A 12037-nucleotide genomic window follows, 5' to 3' on the forward strand; every position below is an offset into this window, starting at 1 on the left:
ACTTTTCTTAAAATACGAAACGACATGATTGATATACGTCAGATTGTGCCACGCGTCGACAATTGAGTACAAAATTCAAAAAAGAAAAAATTGACTGACAGACAACACAAAGACAAGGGGGCAACTAATGAGGATGAGCACTAAGTATTATTCGTCCTTGCGTTGTCGTCCCCAACACATAAGAAACTACACCACCTTGTCCAGGAATAAGAACTCGTCCATAAACAACCAAGTCATATGATGAAGGGAACCCTCTATAGATTAATATATCTATAGACGAGTTGTGCATGGATGAGTAAATCATACTTGGTGAGTTTTGAAGAAAATCCCCCATTAGATTCACATGAGCAAAATACGACACGTTGCATGATACGCGGAAGAAATTCCATGTATGATGCCCCATGTAACCCATTTTCTTTGTCAACCACCAACATTACCCATGATGATAATGGATCCAAACAAGTAGACCCACATCTAACTCTCTATAAAAGGAGCAAATTCCATTCACCCAAGGTAAGTTCTGACCATTCACTATTTTCTTTCCTTATGTCCTAAAGAGAAAACTGACTTAATTGTCAGAGGGTCCTTGGCCGGGTCACACCTGTCACCTTTGACAGTCCTTTCTTTCTTTTCAGAATTCACAGCTATTACCATAGACTGAAGTATTTCAGCCTACTGATTTTCGTGCTTCATCAAAATATATTTCCGATAATTCTGAAATAGTACACTGAAATAAATCGGTATCGAAACATTCCATTCTAATAGACAAACTGAAACGATATTCATAACATTTTTTTAAATAGATTTAAATTGATCCAATAAATTTTTATCAAGTGTTGTAATAAAAATGAACAATAGGAAATGTAAATTGATTCTATCCTATTAGATATAACTTTTTGATTATATAATTATTTTATGGGATTTGTTTATATAATGTTTAAAAAAAATGATTTAGGGAGAGATGGAAATGGCTTATATAGTTCGACTTTATTACTTAGAGCCACGATGAGAAGTTCTTAGGTGGCTACGCTTAACTGTTCTAAATTGTGTCTTACAAGCCAAGAGTCATGTATATATTTCCATAATAAAGAAAAAAAAAGGCTACATATATAAAACGGTATCTATTTGGTGTTTTTAACGGAAATGTCTATTATTCGTATCCCCTCTCACATTATAATTATCGAATTATCAATAACAACAACAAAATTTGTGTCTTACAATAACCTAATATACATAATAAATCATAGAGGGTATACATTAAGTCATATAAAACGTCTGCATATACTAAAACCCCTATCAAACTCAAGATGGATAATTCATTCCATGAATGACTATATTGGGGCATAATGTGGAATGATACATGCAAAATGATAACAATGGTGTCAAACAAACACAGTTGGGTATTGGAGAAAGATTGCACCAATGTCCAAATAGTGGCTACAAAGGCAGAAGGATGGCTACTTGGCTACATTGGTGGCATGTTGAATATCAACGGATGACAATGTCATGATAAAGCACATGAATTAATAGATTTCACATAGATTAAACTCAAAAAGAATGAGTGATGCACCAATTAGTGTGACTCGGGAGCCACAAGTGGAAAAACAAATCCCTAAATTTATGGATCTTGTATTCAATAACCCAATATAAGATATATATATATATATATATATATACATTTAATGGTTGAACTATAGGCTATTGAATGTATATAGATCAACGATAATTGATACGTCTTAATTCAAGGTTTAAAAAGGGATCATGACTAAGATACCTAAACTCTGAACTATGTAGAGTACACACATTAACTCATATAAAAGACGTGCATATTTTTACGGATCATGTTAACGGGTGTTCTTACGGCACTAGTTAAAAATTTATTTTAAGAAAATTTTGACACTACTTTTATGGGAAAATTGAAAAAACTATCAAAACATTTATTGCTTATTTTTTTTATTTTCCCATAAAAACTTTCTTTAAATGGATTATTAACCATTATCCTAAGGATATCCGTTAGCATTCTCCTATTATTAATGCATACACCATTGCCATTGTTCAAAACACTAGTATTTGGTTAAAACCCCTCATTGATGCATCCCCCTCCCCCCACTTTCTCATCTCTCTTACCCTCATAAGTGATGACATCATCCCAATATGGGTGGTAAAATGCTTGTGTCTTGTATGGACCCTACCTACCCCATGTTGGTTTTAAAGAATGGCAAAGTAGTGACACTACTAAGATTCTTATGATCCAATATTATCCTACCATGTGGCCATTTATACTTTTGAATAACGATTATCTTAAAAAAGATTGATGAAATACATTTTGAAGTTCATAATTTAATGGTAGGTTTTTTTTTTTAATTTTTTTATTTATTTTTATTTTTTATTTTTTATTTTTTATGAGAGATAGTTTTAGATTAAACGTGATGAAGTGTGAATTCGTCAGTCGAAATGGGCAGATGGAACTCCCCGTCAGCACCAATGTATCCTTTAAGAGGGTCATCGGTGTGGTGCCTGCCACAACGCCTTCGATGCCAAAGTTTGAACAGAAAAGCAATTCGCTAAATGGAAATGAATGAACTAGAATAGTAATGGGTATTTTCTTAGAGTGTCAGTATCTGTACCTTCTGCTGCCAATGTAAGGGCTTTATATATGTGATTTTGGTTGCTAGCCGTTGGAGTGTTAATGCCTTTCTTAGTAACGCCTCCAGCCCAATAATGGGGCTTTTAATAGGCTCCCAACGGTCTGTTTTGCTGGTTTTGTAACTGCTCAGGTTACTAGCTGGCTTCATTGAATGATTTTCCTTCCTTCGTCAGTGATGACTGATTTCCTCGTCACTAGGGATGACCTCGTCATTAGTGTTGACTTCGTCAAGGTAATGCATTCTCGTCACTCCCATCAAAACGTAATGTTTTCAAATGTTTAAAATTAAGTCATAAATTTTTAAAATATTTCAATTGAAATTTTATATATATATAAAATTTAATATTTGGGGAAGGGGGAGATTTCATTGAGGAATTGCAATCGAATTTCAAGGTTTTTGGCAAAGCATATGCTCATTATGCATGATACTTTTAAACTGTATGACATTGTGTGGTTTGGAGTAAAATAATATTCATATGTAATAAACACGCGTTGAAATAAATGTCTAAGTTTTGTTCAAAGAGTTTTACATTAAAGGCATCATTGTAATAGATTTATGGTTATTATGAATTAAAATATATTTTTTTTAAAGAGAGTTTCAATCTATAGCGTCTGTTTTTTATGATAGTTCTTTATCATCAGAATCAGATATCAATCAGTTCTTGGTGTAAACAGGAATTGAACTCCAAATTTTTTATTCAACCATCCGAGACTTTACCAGTTGAGCTAATGGGAAGATACTGAATTAAAATGTTTTTGAAAACGTGAAGTTTTTTCATATAACTTTTGTAAAGTAAGAAGCTTATTATTAATCAGAAATGTAGTTAAGGCTAAAAAGGAAAACAGCCAAGTCCAACCAAATTCAAATAAAGCTGGATAATCGTGATTTGGGCTCTAAGCCCATGACCCCTTCGACGACCTATCACTATTAGACTCAAATTTCGACTCCAATTCCACCGAAACTTCTGAGGGTCCGAAATCAGTGAGCAAAGCACAGTGGCTCTTCTTCTTCGAACCCAGCAAGAGACCCTGTTTCTCTTCTTTACAAAACAAAATGGAAATGGCGAACAAAGTGGCGAGCACAGTTTTGAAAGCGACGAACAACAACACAGTGATCAACACATTTTTAGTGGGGTCGTTCGTAGCGCTTAGCGTGAGATCGGTAAATCAGCAGAGGGAGATCGAAGCAATGGAGGCGGAGAAGGATTCGCTCACCAAATCCAACAAGGCCATGAAGAAGTCCATGTGGGATTGGAAGCAAAAGCTTTACGCCGAAGCCTCCACTGACTCTGCTCTCGTTCCGCTCGCTAGACTCAAAGCCATCTATGGCGAAGTCCCAGCTCCCAAAATCAGTACTCTCTCTATTCTCTATTTCTTTTTGCATATGTGTATTTGATTGTATATATCTGTGTACGCTTGTTTTCTTGCTTTGAGCTTAAACCCTTTTATTAAGGGTTTATGGAATTTGGGCTCCAAGGGGCCCTTAACTGTGTATATGCAACGTTGAGCTGAATTTGAGAATGTCTTTGAAGGTGATTTTAGTAGAGCTATCAGAGAGGGACAGGGGCTAAATACTTTTAGTTTTCATTTCTTCGTGAGGAGTAGAGGTTTTCGTTTTTGAAACCATTAAATTATATAGCCTTCACCGTTAATGGATGCTGCCGAGTGTGAACAAAGTGAAGGAATTATGGGATAGATTGGGCTCAATGCTGTTCTGTGTGAGGGATTCCCATGGAGTGGGCTTATGGAAAAGTATTTTGAGTAAGTGGGGAGAGTTCTGAAAAGACTTTAGCAGTGATGTTAGGGATGGTCCACGAGTTCGGGTCTAGCATGACTTTGATGGGGAAGATATACCTTTCAGAATTTTGTTGCTAGAGCTTCAAAGATGTCATGAATAAAGACGCCATTGTGGCTTATTATCTGGGCTGATGGTCTATTGGGAATTTATAGTAGTATGTGAGGCTTAGCAAGGTAGTGAAGACTGTGAATTGGATTCTTTGTGTTTTTTGTTTTTATTTTTAAATTGCTATAATTTATGGCAATATAAGTAGAACTATATGTCCTCCCAAAGTCCTGATCAGCAGTGTTGGCATGCTTAAAACTGTAGATTATCTCAGAAAGTGAGTGAAAATTATTATAGACCAGTATTGTATGTACAATGTACATGGTTAATGGTGAGAGAGTAGATTGTGTTCTTCACTGAATGACTAACTCAGCTCTACGGTCTCATTTTCTCTTTATTGGGGATTCATATAGAAAAAAGAAAAAAAATCTCTTTTTTGGGGTTATGTGATATGCGGTTCAGTTGTTGAGAGTTTTCCTATTTGAGAGGATGGGTTTAGAAAGCTTTCTAGTAGTGTGAAGTGCTGTTTTATTATGTGTTGTTTACTGCAATTTGAAGACATCTAGTGGTACTAAGCTCTCTCGGTAAAGGGCTGAAGTGTTTCCTTTGAGGTTTGCAATGTATGGCAGCAGCCAACCATTTGGCTTTCTCATGTGTTTTGAGTTTTTTGATCTTTAGAGCTTCTAGAATTGGCTATGTCTGTTTAGTATTTTGCAGTAAATATTTTAGGGTAATATATCATTTTCGTCTCTAAAAATATCATTTTAGTTTTTTTTTTTTTTTCGTCCTAAACTTTGCAAAATGTTTTACTTTTCATCCTTCTGTTTTTGTTCTACATGGCTTAACGAAGTGCTGACATGGTATTTGACTTGGACCAAACTAATTTATTTTTAATCCTAAACACATGGTGCAAAATGATTGGCACAAGTGGATTAACATTTTTCAGTGAGACATATTTGCCCCCCACACCTGCACATCACATTCCAAAACTCAATCTAGTCTCAAAAATCCCCAAATTAAAAAGGCTAAAACGGTGAAACCCCAACGCCAGTACTGCGGCTTCAATTGGCGATCCCAACTAGAAATCCAGAACCAGCAAGCCAAACCTAGTGACGGAGTACTGGCGACAGAGTGTTCAATGGTAGCGTTCCTCCGCTGTTGAAGCTAAACAGATTCTGAAGCAACACAGAAGAAAAGACAATTTCCTTTACTTCTTCAAAAGTCTCTGAGGAAGGAAACTCTTTTGCTTTATTGAAATTTCTCTAGGGATTTTAGAGATTGACTTGCTTGGTTTGGTTTGGAGTAAAAGAGAAAATTTTGAAGGATTCTTTGGCATCTTTGGGATGGCTGAAAGTTGCCCTTGGAGGTTTATTAGAAAACTTTGTTTTGGCCCTCTTTGTTTTTGATCCCAGGGTTGAGGTTTTTCTTTTTTCTTTACTTGAAATTTACCTTGATTCTTGTCTTGTTTTGAAGATTAGTCCATGATACGCCAAAATTTTGATATGAGTGTATGGTTTGATACTGAAATGGTGTTGTTTTGTATTGAAAGAGGACACAATGTTGTATTATTTGAAATCTGTTGGATAGCTAAGCTCTGTACCCGTGTACCCATGTCTTGGTTGAAACTTTAATATGGACTTCTCTATAATTGGTGGTGGGAGTTGCCATACTTCATCAGCAGTACTTCGTCTCCAGGTTGGGGTCGCCGTTTGGGTTGCTGATTTGGGCCGTGGGACAAGGCAATGGTGTTGGGGGTTTCAGGCTATTTTTTCAGCCTTTCAAATTTTGGAATTTTTTGGGATTGGATTGAGGATTAGATTGGGTTATGGGTGTGGGGCAAATTTGTGTCACCGAAAATTTTTAATCCATGTGTGCCAATCATTGTGCGGCATGTGTTTATAATTTTAAAAATAAATTAATTTGATCCAAGTTGTAAACTGTGTCAGCACTCCATTAAGCTATGTAGGACATAAATTAACGGACATAAACAGAAGGATGAAAAGAAGAACGTTTGCAAAATTTAGGGATGAAAAAAGAACTTTTGAAAGGTTTGGGACGAAAAATGAACTTTTATGAAACTTTAGGGATGAAAATGATATTTTACCCAATATATTATATTGCAGTGAGTCATATAACCACTTTCTAGACCATTTGCCCTATAAATTATAATCGCTTTTACTTTTATGGATGTGCCAGGCGATTCACCGAAGGAAGATGCAAAATCATCTGCCTCCAAATTTGTAGTGTGAAGTCATATTTGCCGGTACGTGAAGATACAAGCATTTCAGGCACATTGGAATGCTGATGGAAACTGTACTTGGGTTATGAAAAGCCAGTCGGATTTGTATTGTTCCTCGTTTAATTGGTGTGCATACCAGAAAATATTATAGAAACCATGACTAGCTCCAAATTTACCCAAAATCTTGTTCTTTAAAATCCATTACTTGGGAGAACAGCAAAATAAACAAGCAGCTGTGTTTTGTGTTTTTGTAAACCTTATTTTAATATTTCATTTCTTGAAAGACAACCATTTTAAAAGATGAAGGATTATTGAACTTCTGTTTGTTGATACAACTTCAACCTTATATATATGCTTTTCTAGTTTTAGTTGTACGTGCCAGCCATGTCTATCTCATCAAAATTTTATTTGATAAACACTCCTGAAATGAAATTGTTGTTTAAGCATAAAGTAAAAAATGTACAAAAATGCAATAGATAATTCTAATGTTATGATAATTAATTTAAATTAAAAAGACTAATTATCTCTTGGGATAATTTGATCACAAAATGACCTAAAAGTAGTTTAAAACTCGTAATTATACCAAAGCAAGTAAAAAGAAAAAAGAAAAAAAAAAGAGCTAGAATCGGAATAAAATGAAAAGTGGCAACATAAGTCAAAAGTGTCATTCTACACTTGGACCAAAAATTGAGATACCATTTGAGAAACAGAATCCCCAAATCCATAATTAATTGCTAGATATTACTCACCTAAATCATCAACGATTCCTCCAAACCCATATCTTCAAAGACATTTCAAGATCATACAACCAACAAAATTTGAAGGCATTAGATATCTGCCACTAAGTCCCTTATGTGAGGTAGACAGGTAGTGCATACAAGTATAAAATTCTCTATATTTTTAATTTTTTGCACATAACATGTTCTCATTTGATTTGATGATATGGGTTGAATTATGATTAGCATGCCTTTAGATTATGAATGTGACATGATGAGCACAACATAATAAGATGAAATATGATGAACATGCATGTATGATCATGAGTAGATTGTAATATATATATATAAGATTCTATAATCATGATATGAAAAAGCAAACTTGATAATATGATTGATGAGGAAAATTTTGGACCTACCCTAGAAAGGGACGACTGAAACTCGGAAGAGAAAATCGTCTCTCAAAAGGGATGGTTAACCCTTACGAGGGACGACCAGTCCCAGAGGGACGGTCAGCTCCAACAAGGGACGACCGTCTGGAGGGTCGTTGGGCCAGACGATCACTTGTCCGAACGAACCCTCCCCTAGGGTTTCCCCACAGTTGTGTGGGGCCCATCTACACATCCTTACATAGAAATTACTTGCACACCACGACCAAAGGCTCTATCGCGCAATTAGATTTCTTATAAATGGAAAGATGATCCCGAGTATCTTGGGGGCCTTCTCCCCACAAGGAAACTCCCTCGTATTAAGGGATTTGAGGTCAGCTCTCTACCACTATATAAGCCACAAACCTTACCCTTTTTGAGGTATGTGAATTCTCCCTAACTCTAGCACTCTCGAGTTCTTGGAGGTTCTTCTATCACTGACTTAACCTTCAGAGGGTTTTTGGCCAGTACTCCACCGGTAGCCTTTGATTGGTTCTTCTCTTTTGTTCTTTAGGTACACCCATTGGCACATGTATGGATGATCAACTCACTGACGATTTTTGTGCATCATCAGCTGGCATTGTTTGTAGGGAACGAGTGATAAGTCGCATCGCCGTTCTAGAGACAAAGAGTTGCATGGTCCAGACACGATCAATGGCCACCACCAACCAAGATCGGGAACCCGCCCAATGCATTGGAGAGGCAGGTGCAAACCTTGGCTGCAGCAGTGAACGGCTTACTTAACGGAACCACAAGCTGGAACGATAGTTGGAGCAACAGAATGATCAGGAGTCGAACGACTAGAATGACAAGTAGAATAGGGATGAACGCAACAATGATCGTCCCCCGACGAATGACCATCAAGAGAGGGACGACCAAGAGGAAAGCAATGCCATTAGTAGACGAGACTAGTAAGATACTAGTTGTCCCTCCGAGCTAGAAGTTGGCACATTGCGCAAGAGATGCAGATGATGAAAGAGAAGATGGATATGATGACGAATGGCCTGAAGGCTCGAGTGTCCACTAGCTTGGATGAACTAGTCCATCGTACCGACTCTCCTTTCACTGCATCAGTCACATCTTTCCCCCTTCCAGCCAAGTTTAGAATGTCTCAAGTGGAAGCCTACGATGGATTGAGGGACCCCCTTGACCACTTGGAATCATTGAAAACCCTCATGCATCTGCAAGGAGTTCCAGACAAGATCATGTGCAGAGATTTCCCCACCACTCTTAAATGGCCAGCCTGAGTATGGTTCAGCAAGATAACTCCCAATATCGTCTCAGCCTTCAAGGAATTGAGTGGGATTTTTGTCATACATTTCTTTGGAGGTCAACGATACAAGAGGTCCTTGGCAAGCCTCCTAAATATCAAGCAGTGGGACAACGAGAGCTTGAGGTCGTATGTCACTCGGTACAACAAGGAGGCACTACTGATTGACGAAGTCGATGATAAGGTTCTGGTTATAGCCTTCACCAACGGACTCTAATCCGGAAAGTTCTTATTCTCAGTTTACAAGAACGACCTGAAGACCATGGCTGACATGCTATACCGGGCCACGAAGTATATGAACGCTGAGGACGCTATGATCACCAGAGGGGGTGGATCGAAAAAGCGAGAGAAGCATGACAATCCCTGTCCGGAGAAGGGAAGAAAGGTAGCCAAGACAGGCGATAGAAGGGATGAACGAAGGTTAAGACCCCCACCAGGGTGAATGACCAACTTCACTCCGCACAACGCCTCACTTGATCTAGTCCTGATGTAGATTAGGGACGACCTCGCTTTGGCATGGCCTAGTAAGCTAAAGGGCAACCCAAATCGAAGGCCAAGGAATAAATACTACTGCTTCCACCACAACAATGGGCACGACACTTCCGATTGCTAAGACCTAAAGCAACAGATAGAAGCCTTCATTAGGCAAGGAAAATTGCGACAGTTCATAAGGCGAGAGAGGGCAGGAGAAAACTTGCTAAGGGACCAAGAACCAAACCGACAAGTTAAAGAGTGACCTAGGGCCTCACTTGGAGAAATAAGAGTGATTGTCAAGGGAGGCACAACGATCGGATCTTTGAAGAAAGCAAGGAAGACATACCTATAAATGGTGTAAAATGTCTAGCTCACCGGTTGCCCACCCAAGCTTTCTCAGATGGACGACTCAGTGATCAGCTTCATTGAGGAGGATGCCCAACAGGTTCATCACCCACATGATGATGCCTTAGTGATCAATTTGACCATTGCAGACTTCAATACCCAATGGGTCTTAGTGGACAACGGAAGCTCAGCTGACATCCTCTACCATCTAGCCTTCCAATAGATGAGGATCAACAGGAAACAACTCACACCAGCAGATGCCCCGCTAGTTGGCTTCGGTGGAATGAAGGTCATACCTGTCAGATCTATCACATTACTGGTCACCGTCGGCACTTATCCTCAGCAAATTACAAGGGATGTCACTTTCTTGGTAGTGGATTGCTCGTCAGCTAACAATGCCATCATAGGGCGACCAACACTCAACGCATAGAGGGTAGCCACATCCACATATCACCTATTATTGAAGTTCCTAACGAAGTATGGGATAGGAGAGGCTCGAAGAGATCAGGTGGCAGCTTGCGAATGCTATGTGGCCATGTTGGATATGGACGAATAAGTAACCACCATGAACATTGAAGAGCGACGAGTGAATGTAGAGCCGACAAAGGCATTGGAGACCATCTCCCTGGACGAAGGACACGCAGATCGGGTCACTCACATCAGCACGCAAGCTGACCCTTCGATCTAGGATGAGCTAATCCCTTTCCTATGAAACAACTTGGACATCTTCGCTTGGAGCCATGATGATATGCATGGGATCGACCCAAGCATCATGGTCCACCAACTTAATGTTTCCCCATCCTTTCCACCCATCTGCCAAAGAAAACGGGTCTTTGCCCAAGAAAGAGACAATGCCATAGCCAAAGAGGTCCATAAACTATTAGATGCAGGCTTCATTAGAAAGGTTTACTACCTTGAATGGTTGGCCAATATGGTCATGGTCAAGAAAGCAAATGGGAAGAGAAGAATGTGTGTAGAATTCATTGACCTAAATGAAACCTGCCCAAAGGATAGCTACCCCCTCCCACGGATTGATCTCCTCTTGGATTTGACGGTTGGACATCAATTGTTGAGCTTCACAGATGCTTTCTTCGAATACAACCAGACCAGGCTTGAGGAATCAGACCAAGAGAAGACGTCATTCGTCACTAGCCAGAGCTTTTTTTGCTACAAGGTCATGCCCTTTGGATTAAAGAATGTAGAAATAACATACCAAAGGCTTGTGAACAAGATGTCTACCCTGCAGATCGGACAGAACGTTGAGGTATACATAGACGACATGTTGGTGAAAAACAAAGAAGAGGATCACCACCTGAGTGATCTTGGGGAAACGTTTGGGAATCTTTGCCTCTACGGAATTAAGCTCAACCCCAGCATCGGAAAAGTTTCTTGGCTTCATGGTATCCCAATGGGGTATCGAAGCCAATCTCGATAAGATCCAAGCAATCTTAGAGATAAGCCCCTAGAAGAACGTCAAGGAGGTACAAAGCCTAAATGGAAAAGTCGCGACACTCAATAGATTCATCTCAAGGGCAACAGAAAAATGTCTACCATTCTTCAAGACCCTGAGGAAAGCTTTTGGATGGACCCATGAATGTCAGAAAGCATTCAAGGAATTGAAGGCATACTTGGCCTCCCTACCACTCTTAAGTCCATCGAAACCCAATGAAGATCTCTTCCTATATTTGGCTGTGTCTCCCACGGCTGTCAGTTCGGCCTTGATCCGAGAAGAAGATCATGTAGAGTTGTCAGTGTACTACATAAGTCGAGCACTCAGGGGGGCAGAGGCAAGATACCCACCTATGGAGAAGTTATCTTTCGCTTTGATCATAGCAGCCTGCAAGCTTAGGTCATACTTCCAAGCACATACCATAGTGGTTCAAACGGATAATCCTCTTCAGAAGATGATGGATAAACTAGAGGCCGCCGGACAATTGGTCCTATGGGTAATAGAACTAAGCGAATTTGACATACGGTACCACCCGAGGACTGCGATTAAAGCCCAAGCCTTAACTAACTTCATCACAGAATTCACAACGAATGAAATTGACGACTGGGGGGCAACCCCTTGGAAG

General features: G+C 39.1%; 1 protein-coding gene across 1 annotated transcript; it reads left to right on the forward strand.

The window, feature by feature from the left end:
- Window positions 1–3539: 3539 nt before the first annotated feature.
- Window positions 3540–7045, forward strand: LOC126698220 (uncharacterized). The gene is made up of 2 exons (XM_050395307.1): window positions 3540–3999; window positions 6687–7045. The coding sequence occupies exons 1-2, from the start codon at window positions 3702–3704 to the stop codon at window positions 6737–6739; spliced, it is 351 nt and encodes a 116-aa protein (XP_050251264.1). The 5' UTR covers window positions 3540–3701; the 3' UTR covers window positions 6740–7045.
- The last annotated feature ends 4992 nt before the right edge of the window (window positions 7046–12037 follow it).

This window comes from Quercus robur, chromosome 9 (assembly GCF_932294415.1).
Source record: "Quercus robur chromosome 9, dhQueRobu3.1, whole genome shotgun sequence".
Classification (NCBI taxonomy): domain Eukaryota; kingdom Viridiplantae; phylum Streptophyta; class Magnoliopsida; order Fagales; family Fagaceae; genus Quercus; species Quercus robur.

Bases quoted from the DNA above. Each gene is read 5' to 3' on its own strand.
- LOC126698220 (XM_050395307.1), top strand. From the start codon at position 3,702: ATGGAAATGGCGAACAAAGTGGCGAGCACAGTTTTGAAAGCGACGAAC. The intron at 4,000-6,686 runs GTACTCTCTCTA...TGGATGTGCCAG, and splicing joins AGTCCCAGCTCCCAAAATCA to GCGATTCACCGAAGGAAGAT.